General features: G+C 49.8%; 7 protein-coding genes across 7 annotated transcripts; 2 read left to right on the top strand and 5 right to left on the bottom strand.

The window, feature by feature from the left end:
* Positions 1-138: 138 nt before the first annotated feature.
* F5B22DRAFT_559231 (GTP-binding protein rho4) lies at positions 139-1,473 on the bottom strand. The gene is made up of 3 exons (XM_047973027.1): positions 1,095-1,473; positions 785-988; positions 139-722 (listed from the first exon to the last, which is right to left on the bottom strand). Exons 1-3 carry the CDS (start codon positions 1,368-1,370, stop codon positions 336-338), a joined length of 867 nt encoding a protein of 288 aa, XP_047825143.1. The 5' UTR covers positions 1,371-1,473; the 3' UTR covers positions 139-335.
* Positions 1,474-2,249: 776 nt separating this feature from the next.
* Positions 2,250-4,068, top strand: F5B22DRAFT_630001 (BTB/POZ protein). The gene is made up of 4 exons (XM_047976513.1): positions 2,250-2,786; positions 2,867-2,915; positions 3,155-3,294; positions 3,383-4,068. Exons 1-4 carry the CDS (start codon positions 2,657-2,659, stop codon positions 3,391-3,393), a joined length of 330 nt encoding a protein of 109 aa, XP_047825142.1. The 5' UTR covers positions 2,250-2,656; the 3' UTR covers positions 3,394-4,068.
* Positions 4,004-5,810, bottom strand: F5B22DRAFT_652245 (lariat debranching enzyme, C-terminal domain-containing protein; the record flags this gene model as incomplete). Its single annotated transcript, XM_047979577.1, has 2 exons — positions 4,004-5,692; positions 5,751-5,810. The coding sequence occupies 2 exons, from the start codon at positions 5,808-5,810 to the stop codon at positions 4,004-4,006; spliced, it is 1,749 nt and encodes a 582-aa protein (XP_047825141.1).
* Positions 5,811-7,395: 1,585 nt separating this feature from the next.
* F5B22DRAFT_559027 (uncharacterized protein) lies at positions 7,396-8,686 on the bottom strand. The gene has a single exon (XM_047973025.1). The coding sequence runs from the start codon at positions 8,519-8,521 to the stop codon at positions 7,541-7,543; it is 981 nt and encodes a 326-aa protein (XP_047825140.1). The 5' UTR covers positions 8,522-8,686; the 3' UTR covers positions 7,396-7,540.
* Positions 8,687-13,129: 4,443 nt separating this feature from the next.
* On the bottom strand, positions 13,130-14,110 carry F5B22DRAFT_558971 (uncharacterized protein). The gene has a single exon (XM_047973024.1). It carries the CDS (start codon positions 13,847-13,849, stop codon positions 13,277-13,279), a length of 573 nt encoding a protein of 190 aa, XP_047825139.1. The 5' UTR covers positions 13,850-14,110; the 3' UTR covers positions 13,130-13,276.
* Positions 14,111-17,150: 3,040 nt separating this feature from the next.
* Positions 17,151-19,167, bottom strand: F5B22DRAFT_558869 (uncharacterized protein). The gene is made up of 5 exons (XM_047973022.1): positions 18,719-19,167; positions 18,639-18,658; positions 18,474-18,581; positions 18,033-18,418; positions 17,151-17,966 (listed from the first exon to the last, which is right to left on the bottom strand). Exons 1-5 carry the CDS (start codon positions 18,900-18,902, stop codon positions 17,459-17,461), a joined length of 1,206 nt encoding a protein of 401 aa, XP_047825138.1. The 5' UTR covers positions 18,903-19,167; the 3' UTR covers positions 17,151-17,458.
* A 2,089-nt stretch (positions 19,168-21,256) lies between these two features.
* Positions 21,257-23,177, top strand: F5B22DRAFT_558875 (major facilitator superfamily domain-containing protein). Its single transcript, XM_047973023.1, has 3 exons — positions 21,257-22,044; positions 22,114-22,197; positions 22,266-23,177. Exons 1-3 carry the CDS (start codon positions 21,439-21,441, stop codon positions 23,085-23,087), a joined length of 1,512 nt encoding a protein of 503 aa, XP_047825137.1. The 5' UTR covers positions 21,257-21,438; the 3' UTR covers positions 23,088-23,177.
* The last annotated feature ends 12 nt before the right edge of the window (positions 23,178-23,189 follow it).

Genomic DNA, 23,189 nt, shown 5'->3' with positions numbered 1-23,189 from the left:
ATCCAGCCAACCGAACCATCCGCCGTCCCTATCTTGATCCCGTTTCGTCGATTGATGAAAGTCTCCTTCATTCTCCTTCATCGAAAGAAGAAAAGTCTCATGCAAAGATGTCTGAATGTCGAAAATTTGTGTGGAAATTCGAAAGCTCCCAAGCTCCAGTCGACAGACGCACAGGTACGCCGGATACCTATTCGCCTATGCCCAGAGGCCGTAATAAAAGGTTGTAGCGAACAAACAAGGGGGAAAAAACGATTGAAAAGAAACGATAAAGGTCATTGCAGCGTCGTACGTCATTATCCGTCGCTCGCAGGAAGTAGTAACGTCCCGGTTCCCCTTTACAGGAAGTTGCAGTTCCGCCTCTTCTTCTTAAAAGCGCGTACTCCTGGTATGCCGCTGTCTTTGTCTTTGCTGCGGCCTAGTCCGGTGCCTGATGACTTGGGGGCCGCTGCCATGGCGGCCTCGACGTTCCTCTTGTCGTTCATGACGACGGTGTGAATAGCGGTGTCGAAGATCTCATCGACACCGACCATTTCTTTGCTGCTACACTCCATGTATTGGGCGCCCATCTTCTTCGCGACAGTCATGCCCTGCTCGCTTGTAACGGGCGTGAGACCTTGAGTCTTGAGCATTTCGACGCAGGTCTTCTTATGCCGTAAATCGGATTTGAGACCGACGAGAACGAGGGGTGTGTAGGGGCAGAAGTGAAGAACTTCGGGATACCACTAATCATGGTCGGTTAGCGTCGCTGATATGGATTCGCTGGCGGAGTGGAGGGGCAACAAACCTTATCGAGGACATTGTCTAGAGAGTTGGGGCAATCAATGGCGAAGCAGACGAAGATCAGATCTGTCTCGGGGTATGATAATGGCCGTAATCTGTCATATTCTTCTTGGCCGGCGGTATCCCACAGCGCGAGCTCCACAGTCTTACCGCTTTGTTGGTGTGTCGGATAAGTGATGTAGTTCTCGAAGACGGTTGGTACGTATTTCTAATAGCAGCGAAGGGTTAGAATACAATAAAAGCTAGAGACGGCACTGAGAGAAGGAGAGAGAGATAAAAGGCTTGAGGGATCAGGGGGTATTGTATAACCTTACCTCTGGGAAATATCCTTGACTGTAGCTTATGAGTAAACATGTCTTGCCGCATCCACCGTCGCCGACAACGACGATCTTCTTGGAGTAGGCGGGGGCTTCTGTCATGTGTGTAGCGGATGAGTCTCTCCCTGTTGTCGATGTGCTGCTCATGACAGTGCTGACTGTGCCGTCGCTGGCGCGCGTGTTACGCCCTTGCTTGCGATCTGTGGGTTTGCGCTGGAGGCCGTTGTCGTATCTTGATGAGTCGTAGTAGTTTTGAGACTGTGAGTACGCCATAACGGGCGCGGGGGGGTGTTGGGAATGTGATTGATGTAATGCTATCTAGCTTGTTCGCTGGCTAGAGGATGAAGTGACTGACTATAGCTGTCGGTATAAGAGAGTTGGTTGATGAGCTATTGCTATTGGGGAGTTTTCAATGGCGTTGGAATGGAGGTGAGACTTCATCCGCCTAGATTGGAGGTTTGAGAATGCAATGCGGTGGTGATGAGTGATGTTGTTTGTAGTGTGTTGTGTTATGTTGTGGGTGTGGGAAGTAAGTGTAAAGAAGGAAAACATCGAGGTCTCTCTCCCCGAGGACTTGGGAAGGTGCACTGTTGGTGGGAAAGGAATCGGAAAGAACCTGTGGAAGAGTTGATTGGCTGGTGGTCCGGGATCATGCATTTCGTCAGAGATCAATAGAATCGAGTCGGCAGGGCAACGGCGCCAGTTTAGTGGCTCGAAGCTTAAAAAGAGTCCACTAAACCCACTAAACCCACAGCGCTGTTTCAAGTTTCAGGAACCACGTTATCGACCTGTTATCGATAACATTGGCCGAATTCTGTAAGTATTTCTCTGGCTTGGCTCCACCCGTCCATTGGTGGACAGATAGGTACGTACCGACTCTACCTCAAGGACGGTAACCTTACCTACTATGTAAGTGCTTATGCACCCAGCTCCATGTCCTCAATAGAGTCTTATTATTCCCTATTACCAGCAAGCAGGAAAGTGCTTGCCAAGATGTGATGAGTGCACTGACACTTAAAGTCAGACATTCCCGATGTGATGTGGTGATTGGAACTACTCCGTACTTCGTAGGTGGTATTTGAACAGGCATAGTAGCTCGGGGTCACGTCACCGGTACCTAGGTACTGTTACCGTGTTACCAGCCCTATCGATGACCAGATAGGTACCGGTACATTGTACATTGGGTAGGTAGGTACCTACTTGCCCCGACCTGACAGCCGCCACATGATTTCATTTCATTCCCTTCGTAGTGCTCACGAGACGCTTGTTCATTGCCTGTTAGTTTTCTATCATCACTTTGGTCTGACAATCAGGTGAAGAGTAATCGATTCGATCCATCTTGAGCATAAGTGGTCCGTGCTCAGTGTAAACTCAACTTGGCCTGTTGATGCGGTCTGGATGCTCTGTACGCTAACCTCGATCCACTCTCACGCCAAATTTTCTCCCACTCCATAAATACGCGACCAGTCATTCACTGCCCTTTCGACACGTACATACATCACCGCATCTTCGACTCATGCACAGACAGCTTGACAGCCAGACAGACAAATAGCTCTACCATGGCCGAGTCCAATGCCCCTGCGCCCAGCAAGTACGTAACTCTGGCCTCGGGCGATGGCTACGAGTTCGTCGTGCTGCGCGAGGCTGTCCTGGTAAGCTCAGCCATCAAGGGAATGCTGGACCCAAAGAGTGAGTTTACTCCCTATCGAACCACCGTTGCCATCACCTTCCTCTTTCCACGGGCCAATCCCCCTCTGACCGCTTGTTAGGTCAATTCAGCGAGGCACGTACAGGTCGATGCTACTTCGAGGAGATTAAGTAAGTCGACTCATTCATTGCCAAGCCATCAAGCCGTCGACACCGTATCCAAGTGGACGTGTCCCGCTTACAATAATGATGATCACAAAAATATTTCGCTGTGTTCTTACTGATAGACCGACACCTTGTTGGTCCGCATGACAGCAAACTACACTTGATCTGACTCTCCCCTCGCGTCAACGTTCCTCCTGGTTTTGACCAACATTCCCAGTGTACTGAGGCTGACTGATGTTCTCTAGTGGTGTCATTCTTGAAAAAGTGGCCGAGTACTGCCAGTATTGGTACAAGTACAAGGAGAGTCCAAATGTTCCTGATATGGATGTTCCTGTCGAACTCTGTCTTGAACTTCTGCAAGCTGCAGACTTCCTCGGATTAGATCGTAAGGCTTTCCGCCCTAACCTTGTTGACCGATTCATTACACATCACAAGTAAGGTAACCAATGGTCGCACACTAACATCAAATAAAGGGCCATCATAATCTTACCACTCTCAGCACGCGTTGGCCCTCTAGTCCATCTAGATGTAGATCTCCGCGGCGTTTGCGGCAAAGGAGTAATCATAGTGCCTTTGATACCACAATGCAATGCTGTAATCAAACCAGCTGAAGGGAGGAGGGATTGTGTACAGGCCTCATTCAAACGCTGAGTCATCTCACCTCAACGTACTTCCTCAACATAGTCCAACTTGTCCCCATACCGTAAGAGGAGACAAGAAAAAGGTAATCTTCAGCTTGCTTGGGCTAGATTGCATCTAATCATTCTCATTTTCTTCTACTCCATCTTAGCATATGCGTTCAACTCCTCGCTCTCCCTTGGGTTGAACGTCTAATATCGATGGTAGATTGACAATTTCTATTGATTCCCCCGTCACTCTGCGTGACTTGTGCTATTTCTCCGTCGAGATCATGCTTTTTAGGAGGGGAGACATTTCCATATCAGAGATAAGAGATTTAATCGAATATGATCAACCCAGTTTATGTCTGTACAATAGTATCTAGTAATACATAGCAATGAATTTTGCCGCAAATCTCCTACTATGCTATGTTCTATCCGTTAATAGCGAAGATGCGTGTCCGTAGAAGACAAAAATCACCGCCAACCACCGAATCCCTTCCCCCTTCCCCTCCCTCGCCCTCCTCGTCCACGCCCTCCACCTCCACCTCGCCCACGCCCACGCCCACGCCCACGCCCACCTCCCCGTCCTCTATTCCCACCACCACCAGCGCCATCACCGCCACGGAACTCCGACGGCGGCGGACCCCTAGCTTTCCTCTCCGCGCGCTCCTCAGGACTCGCATCCCACCAATTCCTCACGCCCACGAGCTCGCAGAACGCCCCCGTCTGCGGATTCGTGTACTCCTCGGGCTGCTCGGGCGTGCTCTCGGGCATCCCCTTGTAATGCGGCGGCGCCGTGATCGCGAAGTTCTCCGGGATAACCAACTTGCCCGCGCGCACGACGTGTTCGTCGACCCAGGCTCGTTCGGCGTCTATCTGCGCTGCGTACGCGGCTTCGCCTTGGTCGGGCGGCGTGGGAACGGCCGGGTCGCCGATTGTCAGGAGTGGGTTGAAGACTCGTGTTATGGCGAGCCATTCGGGATCGTAGGACAGGGTGTAGCGGCGGGATGGGCGTGTTGTGGTGAGCCATTCTGGGTCGTAGGAGAGGGGGTACTTCCCGGATGGGGATGGGGGTGGCGAGGAGGGTGGGTATTGTGTTAGATGGTCTGGGTTCAACGGTGTGAGGGACAGGAGTTGGATGAATTTCCGCCCTGGAAGACATTTGTCGAGCGCGAGGAAGCGCGTTGTGGTGTTGGTTATGCTGGGCGGTACTGGCTGGCCTGGGTTTAGCTTTGGCTTTGGCGCGGCGAAGGATGCGGGGAGTTGGGCGCGGAGGGAATCTGCTACTGCTGTTGACGACGATGGCTGTGGTGTCGGTTCTGGTTGCTCTGTGCTAGGTGCGTCTTTGGAAGGTGCCTCGTCGTCTTCGGCGTCGAGGTCAATCTCATCTGGATTTGCCGCGGCTTGGTCAGACTCCGCAGGCGCCTCTGTAACACCAGCCCCATCTTGTCCTGGCTTAGCTTGAGGCGGTTGATATTTTTTGATAGCAGTGAATTTGCAATGCATATGCGCGGAAAACCAGTACGCTGGTCGTAGCCGGTCCATAACATACTCGGCAGCCGGGTTTCCCAGTACGCCATCAATGCTTTCCTGTCTGAAGTCGGGCTTCTTGCTCCACAACGCGCGAGTATTCCCGTGGTTCTCAACGGCTCTCGGCCAGTCGTGGCTCAATCCCACATCCACGGGCTCCCTCAGCAGGAGTAATTTCCGCACATCGATCTCGCGCACGTGATAGAAGCTCTTGATATCGTCTTGGTTGAAAGGCAGCCGTTCGTGGTGCGGCTTGCGGTAGTCGTGGCCCTTCCATATCCCGCTCATCCCGGCGATCCGCAGCGGCCCAAAGCGTAAGACGTTAGCAGCACCGAGGTAGTACATGTTCGGCGCGACCCAGCCGCCGTAGTACAGCTCCCACAGATACGAGCTCGCCTCGTGGTTGCCCGCGATGAAGAGAGTGAGGTAAGGCGCTTTCTTCTCGCCGTTGTAGTACTGCCAGAAATCACCGAGCTCCCTGTATTTCAAGGGCACCGACATGACGGAGAGGTCTGCGGCGTTGCGCACGGCCTCGAAGTCGCCCCCGATGATGAGAAGGTCTACGCCGTCCCATCCTCGCGCTTTGCTGGACCTGGCGACGGAGGTGTAGATGGCGTCGAGTGTCCCATGTCCCTAGTGACGTTGTAAGTAAATGGTTTTTTGTTGTTGTTTGAATAGAATATGATCTTACGCAGCCTTCAATGGCGACGCGCACACCGTCCGTCTCAAATGTCGTGCTCTCTGTATTCATCTTTGTAGTCCAATTTTGACGATCGCGACGACTATAGCTCCGAAAGATCACAGAGTACGGGTGATAGATGGCTCTGCCATTCGCGGCCGCTTGTGAGCCAACGAGTATCGAAACTCTCCTTGTGGCTTGTTTTATATAAGGACCTGAGATTCTCGTCAGGCTTATACGAAACATCACGTTCGTTTAGGCAAGGACTGGGACGACTTGGTTAAGATTCCACGTTTGGCACCTTTTTTTAGCAGCCAGAATTTTAGTGGGCCCAGCGCCACTACAAACGGCTGCTACAGCACCCAGCGGTAGCAGCAATCGCTCGACTCAGTATGAGCTCATTCTCAATCGTAAATTTCATGACAACGACTTTTTACTTGTATTGCCTTAGTTCCGATCATCTAATCTCATACTATGTGACCTAGCTATGGTCAACTGTAGTAGGATAATGAGATGTTCGAGGAGGCGGAGGCTGTCCCGAACTAGGAATTCCAACTCCAAGCAACATCATAATCATCAGACAAACAAGTCAATGGAAGAAACTTTCTCTCAATTTAGAATACCGTGGTGCGCTGGTCAGACGGGTCTCTCAGGATGATCTCTGTGGGCTACATTCGACATCGCTCATTGTTATTCTATATCGGTCCTAGATGCGTTGCCGCCCAAACCGGCATAACGCCCATCCTCCTCTATCACCAAAACGATGATGGTGTGCAACACGTCTATATGGTATTTGTGTGCATAGTAACTAACAAAACACTTTTCGATACACTTGACGCCAGTCTGTACAAATGGGCTGTCGCAACCCGGTACAGTCTATGTAGCAAAACAACAAGGTAACCCAGAATCTTCATTATCACAATCCCAATAACCAACAGATGTGGGGTTAGACATCCCAACGAGAAATTGACGTAAAAACGTAATGACAGTAAAATGGAGGAGCGTTGTAAGCGCTGCCTAGAGAATGAAATAGCACGGGAAATACCCGTCAAAACCAACAACGCCGATAACTTCCTTTCCTTGTGAACCCCGCAGCCGTTGCCAAAACCTTATCTTCTATATATGGTCATCTCCATCAGCAAAAGAAGGGAACCCGGTCTATGAATGCAAGGAGGGTAACCACAATCTGACCACGATAAAGAGCGTCCTAATACATCTTCCTAGTGGAAAGGGGAAATATGCGGGGGTATCATTTTTGCCAGCCCAATCCTTAGGCAGCATTCTACTTGTAGATCAACAGGAGTTGTGTAGTGTATGCGGATGGCATGGAATGGGAACGATAAGGTATGTGAATAGCAGTACCGTTGGTATGCAAGGTGTCGCGGTAAGCCAATCGAGAAATGGGATGAGTTCCAAGTGAACGGCTGCCTAGGATATAGGGCGGGGCAGTTGTGTGGCACAGATCGTGTGGTACTGATTGAGACCGGGATTGAGACGGCACAGGGTGTCCCATGCCTTGGGAAGCGCAGGCATCTGCGGTTCCTAACGTGGGCGTGGATTCTCGAGCATGCAACGTCAGTCTACCCCGCGTGCTTGTTGACACTCCGAGACAGTATGTACCGACTTGAGAAAAAGGCCCGTTGTGGTACACCGTTGGAGATTGGAGGTCGAATGTTTAGCCGCATAGGTTTTGAAACCTCGAGCTTGATGATGTGGCTACATATGTCGTGAAACGTAATAACTGTAGAATATCGGATGATCGCTTGTAATACCGACTAACGTCAGTCGAGCCAACATTGGAATCAGCCAGAGTATCTGCTACGGTCGGGGAGAGGATGCGCAATGTAATCGCCGTTTTCGCGATAGCCAGAACGAGAGGAGGAGCTGACCCCGTGTTTTCGTGACGATGAAGTGTTGGATGTTGCCGTTGTGAGTTTGTAGCTCCCATGTTCTCGCGGCGACGTCAGACCGCTTGCCGCCAGACCGCTGGTGTTAGATCGCGGCATTTTCTCAATATAAGGCAGTTTGTCACTAGAGGATGTACTGGCGTGATGGCTGGAACGCTTCGAATTCACGGTAGCCTCAGAACTTCGCGAGCTTTTCGATCCGTGTGAGCTTCCCGAGTCGGCCTGGTCGCCCCTGTTGATGCGCTGCTTCATGCGAGAGGTCATGTCCGTGCTTTCTTTCTTCTCCCTCTGACTGCGACGTCTCCCGAGGCCTTGTGAAAGCTCCCCGGATCCCGCGGAGACGACGGATCCATCTGTCGAGTGCTTCGTTACCTCGTAAAGTTCATGGAGTTGCTTGTATTTGTCCTTCCATTCGGACAATTCAGCGATCTGGTCATCAAGATTGGATTCCAGCTCTCTAATCTTGTCGTTGGCTATGTCAAGCGCCACATCCTGTTTCGCCATCCGGTCTTCCATGCTCTCCATCTGCGCTTCCATTGTCTCGGTCTTTTCGCATGCTTCACGGTAGCGGTTCTCTGAATTTTTTAGGTTTCTGCGCGTCTCGAGTTGTTCATTATTCTTCTTGAGATATCTGGTCCTCCAGTTATCGATATCTTTGATTGTGTCACGAAGCGCTTCCCGGAGGGCGTCGACATTGTTGCTCTGGATATCGTAGTCCCGGGGTGTGAATCTCTCATCAAGACTACCACTTGAGCCGGTGTGATCACTAGAGGATGAGCCAACTCCTGAGTCGCGAGGACTGGATTCGGGGTGCTTTAGGATACCTCTCCCAGCCGGGGGAGAGGGTGAGAACTTGACATGACGTTTCTCAGACATGATTATACTCTTCCTGGGGAAGCCAGATAAGGCGAATGGGGTGATTGGATTGAGTTATGTCGCCGCGAATAGGCAGCGAGTTGGGACGGGTCGCCTTGACGACAGGTTGTGTGGGATGGTACGTGGCTGATTGGTAGGTAGGTGAGAATGAGTCAAGCAAGCAACAACAAGTGGGAGGAAAGAGGACGCGCGCGCTATATAAGGAGAAATATAGCCTGACAAAAGCAGGACAATCTCGCAGTAATAAGTAAATGGGTCCGCAATACGGAAGAAGGTAAAAGACGCAAAGCGAAGAACAGGCCTAAAAGGTGTTTTATAGAAAGCGCTCATTCAATTTGCGAAGAGGGGGTGCTGCTTCTTTGCCGGCGCAGTCAAGTTGCTGCGCAAAGGTACAATCTGCACACCAGCAACAGGAAGACAGACCGTCTCTTGTGCGGCAGTACCTGTCTGTCTGTCGGTCTGTACCTTGTACAGGAGGACAAGAAGGAGTGGTATACTTGAGACGAAGGGTTGGCTGCCTCGTTGCATCGAGTCATACCTCTAGGCAGCGCCCCATTGTCTGGAGGTAGCAATCCTTCGGGGGCATATGAGCCTCACAGTACTCTAGGGTCAAGCCCACCATGATGAAAATAAGAGAGAATAGCAAAAATAATACCTAATAAAAAAGTGTTTGGCGGTGGTGTGCGATTATCAGCCCAGCTATCCTTGTCTGCTGGCTGTCATCCTTGTCTTTTTTACCCGGACTTTTTCTGCTTATTCATTATCTAAATGCGCTGATAAGACCCTGTCGAGCCTGTCTCTCGTCTCGGCGCGCACCGCGCATTGCGCATTGGCGCTGAGGTGGGGGCATGGCTGTCAGCGTCTAGGATTTCAGGCTCGCATTTCTCAGATTCAGGCTCGCCTTCAGGTCTGGGATCTTGGGTCTAGGGTTTTCTGGCTCACCACCAGCGAGAGGCCCGGAGACGAAAGGGGGAGATTGCGAGAAAGTAATGGAAAATTCGAGAGTGACCAGACAGCTGGCTTTGTGTAGCCCTCCATAAAGCGGCAGCAGCCATTCAGACGCGACATATACACCGAAAACTGGGAGAAATGCCAAAATGAATTGAGCCCTCCAGTGCGCCTACGTTTTGGCCCCCAAAGTAGCAGTTCCGCGGACGGGATTAGGTAGACAAGGAGAGCGCGCGAGGAGGAACTAATGTGTATGATACTCACTCATACGAGGTAGTCTCTCCTCGCTCAGTTCATCAGAACGTACAAAGCTGACAGCGCGCTGTGGTTGTTTGTCGTGTGGGCGCGTTGAGCAGAAGCTGCCATGGTGCTCGATCCCGGGTTTTTGCGCATTGCGCCAGCTAGGCCGGATATTGCTCGCGACATGGCGTGTGTACCGTACGGAACCAATCGAAGCAGTTCCCACATGATCCGAAGTGCCAGCTAGACGGTTGCATTCGATGCCGGAGGGCGATGACTCACAGAAGACCTACAGGAGACTTACAGACGGGCATGCCAATATGAGAGGTAGGTCGTCGCTAATTGCATCTTTGCTCCATGCATTGGATGCATGACGTCTGTGGAAGGAAGATCGGTGCATGTGGGTGGTGACGGCTTGGTACAGGCAGAGGCAGTCAGTCAGTCAGTCAGTCAGTCAGGGTGGCCTGTCCAATCTGCCCGGACTTACAAAACAGGCATTGTTCCATGATAGTGGTGGTGGTGGAGGAAGAGGAGAAGAGGAGAAGAGAGAGGAGGAGGACCGTGCCTTGGCGAGCTTGGGTAGGTACCTAGGTACTTAGGTACCTACCTACCTGGTATACCAGATCCATAGCGTATTACCTATAGCGCATCATAGTGCATTATATAGCGCATCGTAGGGCTAGAGTGGGTTGTTTCTCCCGCTGTTCCTGCCTCCCGAGCCCTCCTACCACTGTACCTAGGTAAACACTCCGCTAGACTACAGCAGACTACAGCGTACTACACCACAGTACCCGTCACTACCATCTTTCCACACCCCCCCACAGTCGCCCAAATCAGGCAAACACCAACCCGGCCCCTCCATTCTTTGCACTTTTGCATCTTTTGGCAGGTCGGGTTTTTCCACTTTCTCTCGGTTATCAGATCCCTACTGTTGTGTAAGACATGTGATCGACGATCAAGCCACTATGCTGGGTTAGTGTACCTAGATTCTGCCTAGACTTCCATCCCTACATGTCTACCTAGGTTCTGCTAGGTACTAGTACGTTATTAGAATATCCAGTTCCGGTGGCTGTCTTCGACGAGAGCCTAGCCCGTTGTTGATGCCGACTCGTGTTCGTCCCTTTTTGCACTTTTGCAGTACCTATCTGGCCTTTACTCGGTGTTCTCGGTCTATCTTCAGGTACCCCGCATCCGATGCCTGTCTGCCAATACTACCTACAGAGGTAAGTGATGTAGACGGGTGTAAGCATTTGCCCCCGGACTATTGTTGTATCTTCTAATTTGAGTTAGCAATGTGCTCTAGACCACCCCAGATATCTCCCTCTGCTCAGAATCCGTCTACAGTAGGCAGGTAGGGTGTCGATATATCAACGACAACGTCGGACTGAAAGTAGGTTGCACACCCCGGTCCGATTCCGATATGTCGTTTCCAACGGACAGTACACATGCTCTGTGTGGGGAGAACGAGTCCGTGTTACCCTGTATCGCCGACTACGAAAACGCCTACTCCACGACACTGAGAACTCCCACTATTACTAATTGTAAACCATACCCAGACTACTCACCCTAGCTTCGAACGATCCAAAAGCATCTGCCATCTCCCTAGTCCGCGCTTCCTTCCCGGAGGCCGCCGCCTATCTCGCTTATCGCGTTTGCGCTTGCGCTTGACTGCGCCTACAGACCGGGGCGTACTTGGTAAGCGACCAAAGAGGCGAAAATCGGAAAAGAAGACGAGACGGGGCTGTTTACACGCGCGGGACACGTAAATTTGTTGCCACTGCAAAGTTTCGGCTTGCTGCACCCCAGATCTAATACATTTAGACGCAACCTCGATCGGTTTCGATCGCGCCTTGACCGGTCTACCCGAGGATTCTGCCCTGCTATTTCTGTCTCTCCTTGTTCATTTATGCAAATCGAAACTGTGCGAAACTTCCAATATCGTTCAGATGTAGTAGTCTTTATTGTTCCATCTTCTATAGTTACCAGAATTTGGTCAATTTCCTCACGGAAACCTCAGGGTGCAAGGATTCCCGCCATTTTCAGGGGTTTATCCGGGAGGCCAACATGCTACTAAAATAATCCTTCGAGCTTCGCGACGAATCCTACAAAAACTTAGCAAACGTTGACTATTACCTAGGCCAAGCAGAGCCATGCTACATTGACACAATAGCTTCACAAGTATCAAGGCTGTGGACTATGAATCCACGTCGACAATCTTTCTATTCTCGTTTATCCTGGCTGCAGCAGAAGTGGTTAGACTTGGCACTTAAAGTGGTACCTAGAGTCCAGCATGCCCAGGTGATGCTTTACTCTAGCACCAACCAGGAATCCGGAAAATGAGAGTATCCAAATCGTTAACGAAATTAGCATGGGAGATCGCATGCGTTACTGTAGGTACCTGAGGCAATAATGTGTTACTCGATGCCTAGCCGACGGCCCCAATTTTACAAGGCAGTATGTAGGGCGTAGGGCAACACCTGGAAAGGCCATATGCATGGCCGTTATCTTGCATGAGGCTCCCGAGGTCCCCTGTAATCTGCGTCAACACTTTCCAGATTAACTAAGGGCATTTTAGGAGTCCATCTTGACAAACTACCACGCGATTATTCCATCACTAATTCCGATTCCAGGCTAGTTAGGCGTTTGTGCCTCAGACTCAACCTTGGTGGCAACAGTAAAACCGAACTACACCATACTTACGAGCGCGGAAAAAAGTGTACATAGGTACGGTACTTCGTAGGCGCGTGCCAAGTCGCACCCACCATCCATCTGGTCCGTCTGTAATCAATTTCACAGTCAAACGAGTAAGGTCGGTTTTCTGCACGTCCGACAAGTTTACAAGGAGATTAGAGGTACTACACCTCGTTTTAGCCGGGGTGTGTCCGGGTCTCATTCAGTGTATCAAGAGACTGGTCTCACGAGCTATCGTGTTGGAGCGCACTGGGTTCACATGATGTAAGGGCGCTCTCACGCGCCGCCAACGCCAAAGGATTTGTTTCATGAGATACGTTGTGCCCAGGCAACAATATCATCTGTTATGTAAACGAGGCGGCATAGTAGATTGATATAGGTCTTGAATATCCTCAATAAATTGTGCCTCTCTGGGGCGGGTATCTCATATTAAATAAGAGGGCATATTCAAGAGTACTTGGTGGAACAAGAGATGGAAAAGCAGGGTACCGGTAGTACAAATTGTAAAAAGACATGCGGGGTATCTCCCAAACGCCAAAGACCCCTCCAACCCAAATCCTACCCATTTGTGTGACGCTATCATGACAACAAAGGAAATGTTCTTGAAAAGAGTGACGATGAACTACACAGCCCGGAAAATAGTAATCCTGTAAAAATCCCCTAAAGCGCCTTATCCGTAAAACGCCTGTACCACGATATCCCCAGTAAAATTCCCAAAGAACCTCAATCTGGGAGGAGAAATGCAACCAACCAACCAACCAACCTATCAACGCCATGAACCTACGCCAAGACTTCTATAAATGCAAACGCTCCTCGTCCTCCTCATTCTCCAAAACCCCAAATCCGTAGATCCCCATCATCGGCGCAAGTGCGCCATCAAGCGTAACCATACGGCCGCGGGAATCCAAAGACATGCCGGCAGTCGTGCAGCCGTCTCTGCAGGTCGGTCACCAGCTTCCAAGCCTCTCTCGTCTCTTGCTTGTCGCGCTTGTGGATGCGCGCGAGCTGCCTGTTCTCCTCCTGCAGCTGGTCGATCTCGAGGTTCTTGTCGGTGACGGTCTGGCTGATCTCGCGGATGCGGATGTCGGCCACCTCCTTCTCCTTGCGCAGGCCCTCGACCTCGGCCGCGAGCTTCGCCATGCGCCGCTTGAACTTGGCCACCGCGTCCCCGTGGCCGCGCAGCTGCTCGAGCTCGGCCTGCAGCTCGCGCTTCGTGGCCTGCAGGCGATTGTTCTCCCGGGACGTGGCGCGGAGCTCGGTCCTGAGGTTGTCGGCGCTCTCGCGCGCCGTGCGCTCGTTGATGGCTAGCTCGTTCCACTCCTCGACCGAGACGCAGGCGCAGTTCTCCGGACAGCGCAGACGGCAGTGTCGCGGACGGGTTTGGTAGGAAAATGACCGGGAGCGTATGAATGGGCTGGGCGAGCGTCTGACGTATTCGTATTCAGGCATGGTTGCCGGGAAAAGGATAGAATAAACCCAACCCTTCTATCTGGGGAACCGATAAGATAGGTTGATAGACAGGTAGATGACAAGGGCTACGATGCAGGCTGGCTGAATGAGATGAGTAGCTGAACTGCAGCAAACAGTCGAATAACGAATGCAGATAGATGGTTGAAAGTGTAAGTGTAAGCGTAAGTGTAAGTATTGTTGGTTGATTGGATCTGTTGATGGTTGAAGCTAGTAGGGATAGCACATGAGCAGAACCAACGAGAGCGCTTAGGAGGCATGTGGACTTATGTACCATATCATGTATGGTGACATGCATACCCGCCGCCCGTTGGAAAAGGCCTCCCAACTAGGCGTGCGGCGCGCGGTGGAGATGATGGTTCGTGGAGGATGACAGGCACAGGGATGGGCGGCGGCCAGGGTATCACGAGCCTCACGCTTGGGAGGGCACGCTTAACCGGAAAGTGATGGGCTACGCAGACACAGATGGAGCGTGGCGGGGCACAGCATTGTGGCTTTTTCGCGCCTAGCAAGGTTGGCCGGATTTAGTGTGAGTGTAAGTGTGAGTGTGAGTTTCGTTTCGAGGTCGAGTGCTGTGTGCGCCCCAGGCAACTCGATCTATACGGACATAAGTGTGTGTATAAACAGAGGCAAGTATGCTATTTAGGTCATCGTGGTGATGTAACACCCCGGACATCTGACCATGTGCTCTGGTCAAAGACCCGTTGACTCTCCGCTGAGACCACATCTCAGACAGTTGAGGTCACTCCGGTACGTATCACCAGACAAGGGTTAGGTTCGGTAAGTTTAATATTAGATACTACACTATGTACTTAGCTCGCTTAGGTAAGTAAGTAGACAGAGAAGAAGAAAATAAGTAAGTGGATGCGAAGACACTGTTGCACGTAATTCTCGTTGTCGGAGTTTGAGAATGACGCCGGAGACAAGGCAAACAATGAACAATAATCATACCATGCAAGTCTTTACGCCTCAAACCTGGAGTGTGTAGCAGCGAAATAGTGGACAGGAAGATGGGTTGCATGCAGGTAAGATTCCCGACATAGTAGTATCATGTAAGTACTCAATATTCTGCTTACTTAACTTGTAAGTACTTACTACAGGTAGCATGCATCATTCATGCAGGATGCAGGCACCTCTGCGGGGAGTCTCAAGATTGGCTTGGACCGCTATACGTGAACCTTGATGGTAAAGAGATTTTCGCTGAATAAACAAGACTAGAAGGCAAAATCCCTTTAATTCCTTGACTAAGTAGTGACGATTTAACTTGTCTCAACATACCGAAGTGTATTAACTTGACTTATCGGCACTAGCTCTAGCGATGCTACGCTAACCTAGCGTTGATGGGTGATGTCAGTGCTCGATTACTGCGCGTTTAGTTGTAACTGCGTCTAAGAGATAATTATACAACCAGTTTCAGCAGAAGAATTAAGAAAACAGAATTTTTTTTGGTCGCGTTAAAGTTCCGATAATCTCTCGTAATGACACGTGTTGATTATATAGCCACGGATGTTTCCGTCATGTCTCTATCCGTGGCGACGTGTTACGTCCGCCCTCTTGTGGAAGTGGAAATAAGCTACCAGAAACACGATAACGCCGTGTGTCTCACAAATATCGAGGGATACCTAGTGCACAGCCGACTTGAATGGTTTTCGTAAGTGAATGAGCGCAGTGATTTTACTGGCACCGGCCTGAGTCATAAACATACGGCCTTAAGAGTTGTCAACATAGCACCACCAAGTCACCTGCCTCATCTTGAATTCCCTATCAAGAGCAAAACTTAACCACCATGGAAGGTCATTCGGACATCAACCGCCATTTTGCCGTCTATTCCGTCCCAGCCCCAAGAGGTTAGCTGGCTTGGAAACAGGCTACAGTCTCCCTCCTAGCAGATCCTGGCTTTTCGGCCCCCAATTTCTAGCCATACGCCAGGAGGTTCAGCGATGGCTTCGCCCCCAATCCAGTGCCTGTCGATGAACGTTAACGGGAGATTAATGTGGGCTATCACAAGTAAATCCATTCCCTCTTTGAATCAGGATGAGTAAGACGCATAGCTTGCGTCCTATAAGTCGAGGCCTCCCCTTCTTTATCTCCTGATCCTAATTCACGCTGGTGTCGACATCATGACGGGCGCCGGATACCGATGTTACTAGGGGGCTTGAGCCTTTGAAAAAAGCGGTGAGATGAGATGCACGAAGAGCCTTGCAAAGCGGACCGAGGCTCTCATGACACTTGAATGATATTAACGGGGTTTCCGGCTTTAGTAGAGATTGCTTTTGTTGCCGCATTTCTCAACTTATTATTAGATTCGAGTTCACTCGTGCAGTGTAGCTTCGATGCTTACTCCTAGACTACAAAGTTGCAGAGCATATGTATGCCAAGTAACCGCCCAGAATCAATCAGCATTATATATATACATTATATACATGGTGTTGATGACCTCGCATCTGAGGTGAAAGGAGACATCTGAAGTATTATTTGTGCTTGCTAGCTATACGTAGCTGGTCTTAGATGCTGTGCTTGTAATTAAATTGTTATGTATTAGCCGCCCCTTTCGGTGATGGGTTGCCTTGCTTTCTACATACGCAAAGAAACTCCGTCATGGAGTTAGGAAGTAGTGATTTAGCCTACGCAAGCTATATTTCTATTCCTTCACTCATATACACGTTGGAACTACTCGCTTTACTCGTTTATATACTTTCTATGTACTCTTAATAATCAAAACCTTTCTTTAAAAAAAATAAAATAAAATAAAATTGCCGCATGAATATTCCTCCTAATTCAAGCGGCAAAAAGGTTGGTGAAGCTGACCTTTTGTTTAATTGGTTTTTTTTTTTGATACTCATATCCTCGCCATCGTAGTATATATACATCGTGTTCAGTGTTATCAAACGCTTTTCTATCTTTGTAATCTCCTATCTAAAAAGAGCTGAGTGTGAATACAGACATACTCACAACATTTATAACCGCATTGGACGCTGTTTTCCGTCCTTCAAGCTTTCCAGCATTAATTATCATTTATTATTGATATATATATTACATGCCTGGGCCCTGATATTTCATATTCGTACTATAACCCACATAAGCGAAATATGTACAACCCAGGTTACAATATGATTGCTTAGTCGAATAAGTAGGTAGAGTGGCTTGGATTGTGTACGTGGCCTATCTAGTGGTCACTTGTGGTTGCAGGAGACACTCGTAACGTACATGAAGCCAAGCATGACGTTAATAGCCCCCCTCCCCCCACCCCTGGAAAACGTGTCGCTTAATTAATCTGACATATACAAGTTCTAAATTTTAGCTGCCTCTTTCTACGTGTCTAGTATTGTGTATAAACCTTATCAGTGACGGACACAGATGAAAATAGATTACAGGATCTGGTGGTTGTGTAGAGTAAGGGCCTGAGCTTTGGATATGCTCCCAGGTAATCGTGATCCCAAGGGAGCTAGTTGCTTATCTCAGCTTAGGATCCTCATTATATTGGCTATTCACGCATTTTGCGCCTTGCACTGAAAGTACGGTAATTCTAGCGCAATCGATCTAATATTATATTGGGATGCAACTAAGCTAGGCATGATCAATTTTGCGAAACTATCGCTCTTCTTCATACCAACTCGTCGACGGATCGCGGCGACTCAACGCTGCGTTTGGTACAGAAGGCCAAGACGCCTGGGGGTTCGTATCGTAGTGAACATAGCTCTTGATTGCATTCGGTGTGAATGGGTCTGTCGCTGCGTAATATGATACAAACCCATGTTGTTCATAAGACAACTGAGGCTGTTGATCCCATCTAGTCTCCGACGTTGAGACGCCACTGAACGTCGATGACTTCCATGTAGATGCCTTTGGATTGGTACCCGACGTGTCGGTTGTGCGTGTCTTCAAGAAGCTCAATCGAGAATGAAGACGTGATGCGAGTTGCGTAAACCAATTGTCGCTCGAGAAGATCTTGGGTATAGCTGGTAGACAGAAGACAAGGAACGACGTGCTTAACTCGGCCGTACACCACAGAAATACCGCTGACACATTGTAGAGGTTGTCATTCGACAAGTAATATATAACAGCTCGGGAAAGACGCGCACCTCCCACTAGAGTAGCACTACATATGGCGCCATTAGTATATGATGTCAATTACACTGAGAGTCGGCCTTTAAGGGATTCATACATCACTCCGACAGCGAACACAAGGGATACCCCTATTTTCTTCTGTGTTGACATCTTGAGTCCCCATATTATCCTCTGGGGGAGGATCAGGATGATGATATCCGAGACCAGATTCAACGTGGCGTTGATGACGAACAGGGCCTTGGTGTTGAAACATCTTCCGGGCATGGTTGGGTGCCATATCTTTTCGTGTGGGAAACACGACAAAGCGGATGCGGTGACGATTGAGATGTAGTATAGTATGTTCACCCACATGACAATCTGACACGTCCACCAAAACGGAGTTCTAGTGCCACGCGGAACGAAAAGCTGTATCCATTCGAGTAGAATCGCGGCCTTTATGGTACCCATCGTGGCCTGGAAAAGGGAGGTGTTGACGTATACAATCTGTTAGCTATGTTAATGGACACTGATGATGTTTTCGGCATCTTCTATAACCTACATATAACGCCGAGGGTATCTCGCTAGCTCGTACATCCCACTGATGGACGTATATCCCAACCGTCCTCATGAGGTTATATACGCCATATACAAACGCAATGTACGGTGCCTATGTTTATTCGTATCAGCACCTCTGCACCCGACGCCAAGATAAGTGTCATCGTACTAGCGCCACGAGACCGACATCTGCGATTGAAACCTGGGTGTTAGTCTATGGTTTATCGTAGTAGGTGTCGAAGAACGCACAGTCTTCCAACTTGACCTGCTTCATGCATACAATCTTAGAGTATGCACGGAGCGAAGCCCCGACAAACACTATAAAGATGCATATTGCAATTCCAATATGCGCCTCGACGTTGCCGTTCGGAGGGTTGTCGAAGTTAGACTGGACGCCAGGCGGCGGCGCAAGCGCTGGCTTGTCTGGGTCCATCGCTCTCTGCTCCAGGAATCTGTCGATTTCACACCATCCTCGAAGTCGTGTAAGTAGAGATAGCAGACTGAAGCTGCGACTAGATAGAGGGAAGGGAGCGCAAAACCACACCTAAGCAGCGCGACCGCACGTCGCGGAGACGTCACATATTTGAAGATAATACCCAATCCCACTGTCGTGATGGCTGATTCTATTTTCGGCATCATCTACTGCTCTCTGCGCCCCAGTGTACTCAGCTATCTGCCTTGTGCGGAATCCCACGCAGTGGGTCTGGGCTGAAAACGTGGGAACAATCCTAGTCATCACTGGCAATCTCACGTTGATTCCAGCCGTTTTGGCTGGGATCGGCCCGGTGGGATCGCAGGATGGTAACTTCGGGAATCCTTCCAGGCGTGCGATTTAGATTGTCATTCGAGAATGGGGCCAATGAGCACTTAAATGACGTGAAATGTACGCTACGCGATAATAGCTCCTTTGATCCGTGGTGATTTCGTCAATTTAGAAATCTTCGTCATCATCAAGGCTCGCCATTTAATGTCTGCTAGATCTAAGCGGCAAAATCCAGAGCTCTTGGAGGGACTTTAGCTTAATGCTGTCGCAGAAACTCCAGCCTTGAGGCCGCGAATCTGAACATATGTTAAAGTATTGACATTGTGTACTAAAAAGGTGCATTGAAGGATAGAGCCAACGCATCGAATTATGATGGGCGGGTTTCTGTTAAGGGGCAGGCCACTCCTCGAGCGCGTGAATGTCGTGATCTCCTTACGATTTTCTTGCCTAGAAGCTCTGGACCTCTGCCCCCTGCGACTATAGCGATCTGGCCAGTGGCCAAAGGTGCTAGGCATTGAACTTATCATTGGCTATGCCAACATACGTGATATCTCGTATGACTACTACACGTCGACGTCCAAGGCATCGGAAAACTGTTGAACAACCGCATCGAAGCACTGTGAGTGTTGCCGATCTGCTGACTAGGAGAGATCAATTGATCGATGTCAAGTATTGGCGAGAGAAGCAAGATTGATCAAGAGAAGTGGATATGCTAGGTATAGTAAAGACACGTCTTGATTCGACGCCAAAGAATGCTTTGACTTCAACGTCGATGTCCAATAGCAGCTTGAGAACGGTGCGACTAGCGTTGTCGACAAGGGTGTAGAGAAAGCTGTGACCAGCCACGGAATCGGCGGGTGTCGAATCAAGCTCTAGACTTTTACATTGCTCAGATTCGCCGGGGTCCGTTCCTGCTGCGGCGGCGGTGCGCATCGGCGTGAACACACGATACTTCCTCCCGCACAGCTCTTGGCGATGCCACCGCTCCGCAGCGATGGGAAAGTGAGCTACGTGTATCGGCTTTGATGTGCCCCCGCATCGTGGTGTCCGCACATTAGTGGAGGAACAAACGGCCAATTCGAAACGACGTGGTAATTCCAACTGCTCTTTAACGTTAACTCCAGCCCCTCTCTGTAGGGGTGGCATCATACCCCACACGATGCGGACGGGGTGCCAGGGTTGTCAGGGCTGCTCTATTCCGAACATGTTTGAATGTTGGTATTAGCTGTGCCTGGGCGGTATGTTCAACGGCTGTCCTCCTCGAATGCTTCAGTTTGAATCACGAGTGTTCCCGTAGTAGTGAATGAAGATCAATTGCCAAGTTGTGACATTGTATACGAGCATGTGACAATGGTGTATCAACAAATCTAACTTGGGGATTGGCTCAGCAATTCCGCCCCTTGTTCACTTGTGCCTCTTGAGAGCCCCAGCAAGAGTTATAGTGTACAACAAGCACTTATCGCTGCGCACAGAGCTTTGGACAGGTCATACTAACGATGTTTGCTGTACACGAAATCCCTTCGCAGCAGAAACGTATGACAATGACCGATGAAACGGAGCGCATCCATTGCTCTGCAATGTCTCTCATAGCAGTATGCATAGAGCAGAGTGAGACTATGATTCGAATTCGTTGCCAGGATGTCTCTTCTACCAGGTATCTCACAGCCAACAATGAACAAACACATTTGCACAGCATGATACCATCCCCTACTCGGGAGACTCACGCAAGTGTCTACCCGCGCGCTCCAACATCCCAGCCTATGTCACATCGGCTCCGCTCCCATCACCACTGTTTCAAAGCGCGATGTAGACATCGTACGGTATGTACGAAAAAACCCTAGGATCATCGATCTTATTGCACCCTTCGCTAATCTGGATGATCTGCCGTGAAAGGTCCTTCGTCTTGCGCGATACCGAGCTCGTGGATGTGATTCGCAAAAGATCGGCGCACGTAGGGTCTTAGTTAGGTATTTATCCATTATCACCGCACCCGCACCGTTTATCTGCAGGTAATCAATCACATTGTGCCCAACGTCTCCGAAATGAATCATCCGGCTGTGTGGATATAAGGCCTTTAAAGCCGACTCTCCATCTACGTTATCGATATACGAATTATAAATCTCAGTGTCGTTGTGCGTCACTTGGGCTTGTGTACTTTCCCCTTTCCAACTCTCGCCTACTAGGTCTCGTTGAACCCCTATTCACAATGGAGTCGATACCTCAGCCTGTCCAGAGCACGAAGCCCAACTTAACCCTTGCTGATGTCGACATACAACCTTATGAGCCTGAAAAGGGGCTTCTTGATAGCAGTCCTATAAGCTCCTCCGATGAAGTCATCGTTGACTGGGAAGGCCCCGATGACCCAGCGAACCCCTTAAATTGGTCTTCCACCCGTAAAACCTTCATCATCACTCTTGTGTCCGCCGTTACGTTTAACATCTCTCTCGTGCCTACCATATTTGCCCCTGGCGTCCCGCTGCTGCTCCGTGAGTTTCACAGCGATAGCACTGCGCTCGCAAGTTTCCTGGTGTCGGCGTACGTAATACCTTTCGCGATCAGCCCGCTGGTAGTCGCGCCGTTGAGCGAGCTTTACGGTCGAAATGTTGTCATGAACACGGCGAATTTCGCATTTCTGGTTTTCACCATCGTTTGTGCTATCAGCAATAGCATTCCGCTGTTCCTCGTCTTCAGAGTATTGCAAGGCGGAGCGGCTTGCGTGCCATTGGTGCTCGGCGGGGGCATGATTGGTGACCTCGTTGTGGCAGAGAAAAGGGGGCGAGCTTTGAGTGGCTGGCAACTTGGCCCCTTGTTGGTACGTATCTCAATCTCTTTAGCTATCGTATGTGAACTTTGGATTTGATCAGTCCTAACAACACTCCAGGGACCTGTTATTGGGCCGGTAGCGGGAGGCTACATTGCCCAAAACGTGGGATGGCGTTGGCTGTTTTGGCTCGTAGCAATCTTGGTGTGTACTTTACTAATCTTTTTCCAATGCTTTCAATGCTCTCCTGCTAATACCTCATATTATGCTAGAGCGGCGTTTTAACAGTGTTGTACCTGCTAATACCTGAGACGTATCATTCAACACTGCTGGCACGGAAAGCAGCGCGCCTACAAAAGGCAGATGGGAGTAGGACTTATATCGCGGCGGGTTCTACGAGGAGTACTCCCAGAGAACTGCTTCGAAAGTCGATAGTACGCCCATTGAAGATGCTGTGCAAATCACCGATCGTTCTGATCCTGTCATTGCAGCTGGCAGTCGGCTATGGCTATTTATATCTCCTCTTCACGACATTCATATTCGTCTTCGAAGGCCAGTATCACTTCAATGCGGGCGCGGCAGGGCTATCTTACCTTGGACTGGGCGTGGGCTTTCTGATCGGGCTTCTTGCCAATGGTTTTTCGTCAGATTACCTCGCGAAGAGGGAAGCGAAAGGTGGCGAAATTAAACCGGAGAGTAGACTCGCTCCTCTGCTCATCGGCTCATTGTTGATTCCCGCTGGACTGATCTGGTATGGCTGGACTGCCGAGTTCCGTATTCATTGGATAGTGCCTATTATAGGGACCTCGCTCATTGGGATAGGTGTGAATCTTATTTGGGTGCCTATTCAGTCATACCTTATCGACGCCTTTACGATCTACGCTGCCAGTGCGATTGCGGCAAACACTGTCGTCAGGTCCGTTTTCGGCGTTGTTCTCCCTTTGGCAGGCCAGCCACTTTACGACAAGTTAGGTTTAGGTTGGGGAAACACCTTGTTGGCATTCATTGCTTTGGCCACTGCGCCCCTGACTTGGCTTATAATGAAGTACGGCGAGCGCATCCGATTAGACCCACGTTTTCAACTAGATCTTTAGAACTGGTTTCACACGATACGGGAACATGATATAAGGATAGAATATCCTTCCAAGGACTATGATGAATTATGACTGACGCTAGCATGATAATGAAATAAGGAC

The sequence above is a fragment of the Xylaria bambusicola genome (assembly GCF_022495145.1).
Source record: "Xylaria bambusicola strain CBS 139988 unplaced genomic scaffold F5B22scaffold_85, whole genome shotgun sequence".
Classification (NCBI taxonomy): domain Eukaryota; kingdom Fungi; phylum Ascomycota; class Sordariomycetes; order Xylariales; family Xylariaceae; genus Xylaria; species Xylaria bambusicola.
Note: the sequence above shows the minus strand (reverse complement) of the source record. Positions and strands in the feature narration are given on the sequence as shown.

Bases quoted from the DNA above. Each gene is read 5' to 3' on its own strand.
- F5B22DRAFT_559231 (XM_047973027.1), bottom strand. From the start codon at position 1,370: ATGGCGTACTCACAGTCTCAAAACTACTACGACTCATCAAGATACGAC. The intron at 989-1,094 runs GTAAGGTTATAC...CGCTGCTATTAG, and splicing joins GTCAAGGATATTTCCCAGAG to AAATACGTACCAACCGTCTT. The intron at 723-784 runs GTTTGTTGCCCC...GACCATGATTAG, and splicing joins TAGACAATGTCCTCGATAAG to TGGTATCCCGAAGTTCTTCA.
- F5B22DRAFT_630001 (XM_047976513.1), top strand. From the start codon at position 2,657: ATGGCCGAGTCCAATGCCCCTGCGCCCAGCAAGTACGTAACTCTGGCC. The intron at 2,787-2,866 runs GTGAGTTTACTC...ACCGCTTGTTAG, and splicing joins GGGAATGCTGGACCCAAAGA to GTCAATTCAGCGAGGCACGT. The intron at 2,916-3,154 runs GTAAGTCGACTC...GATGTTCTCTAG, and splicing joins TGCTACTTCGAGGAGATTAA to TGGTGTCATTCTTGAAAAAG.
- F5B22DRAFT_559027 (XM_047973025.1), bottom strand. From the start codon at position 8,521: ATGTCTGAGAAACGTCATGTCAAGTTCTCACCCTCTCCCCCGGCTGGG.
- F5B22DRAFT_558971 (XM_047973024.1), bottom strand. From the start codon at position 13,849: ATGCCTGAATACGAATACGTCAGACGCTCGCCCAGCCCATTCATACGC.
- F5B22DRAFT_558869 (XM_047973022.1), bottom strand. From the start codon at position 18,902: ATGGACCCAGACAAGCCAGCGCTTGCGCCGCCGCCTGGCGTCCAGTCT. The intron at 18,659-18,718 runs GTGCGTTCTTCG...TTTCAATCGCAG, and splicing joins GCAGGTCAAGTTGGAAGACT to ATGTCGGTCTCGTGGCGCTA. The intron at 18,582-18,638 runs GTACGATGACAC...GAATAAACATAG, and splicing joins ATGTCGGTCTCGTGGCGCTA to GCACCGTACATTGCGTTTGT.
- F5B22DRAFT_558875 (XM_047973023.1), top strand. From the start codon at position 21,439: ATGGAGTCGATACCTCAGCCTGTCCAGAGCACGAAGCCCAACTTAACC. The intron at 22,045-22,113 runs GTACGTATCTCA...ACAACACTCCAG, and splicing joins GGCAACTTGGCCCCTTGTTG to GGACCTGTTATTGGGCCGGT. The intron at 22,198-22,265 runs GTGTGTACTTTA...ATATTATGCTAG, and splicing joins TTTGGCTCGTAGCAATCTTG to AGCGGCGTTTTAACAGTGTT.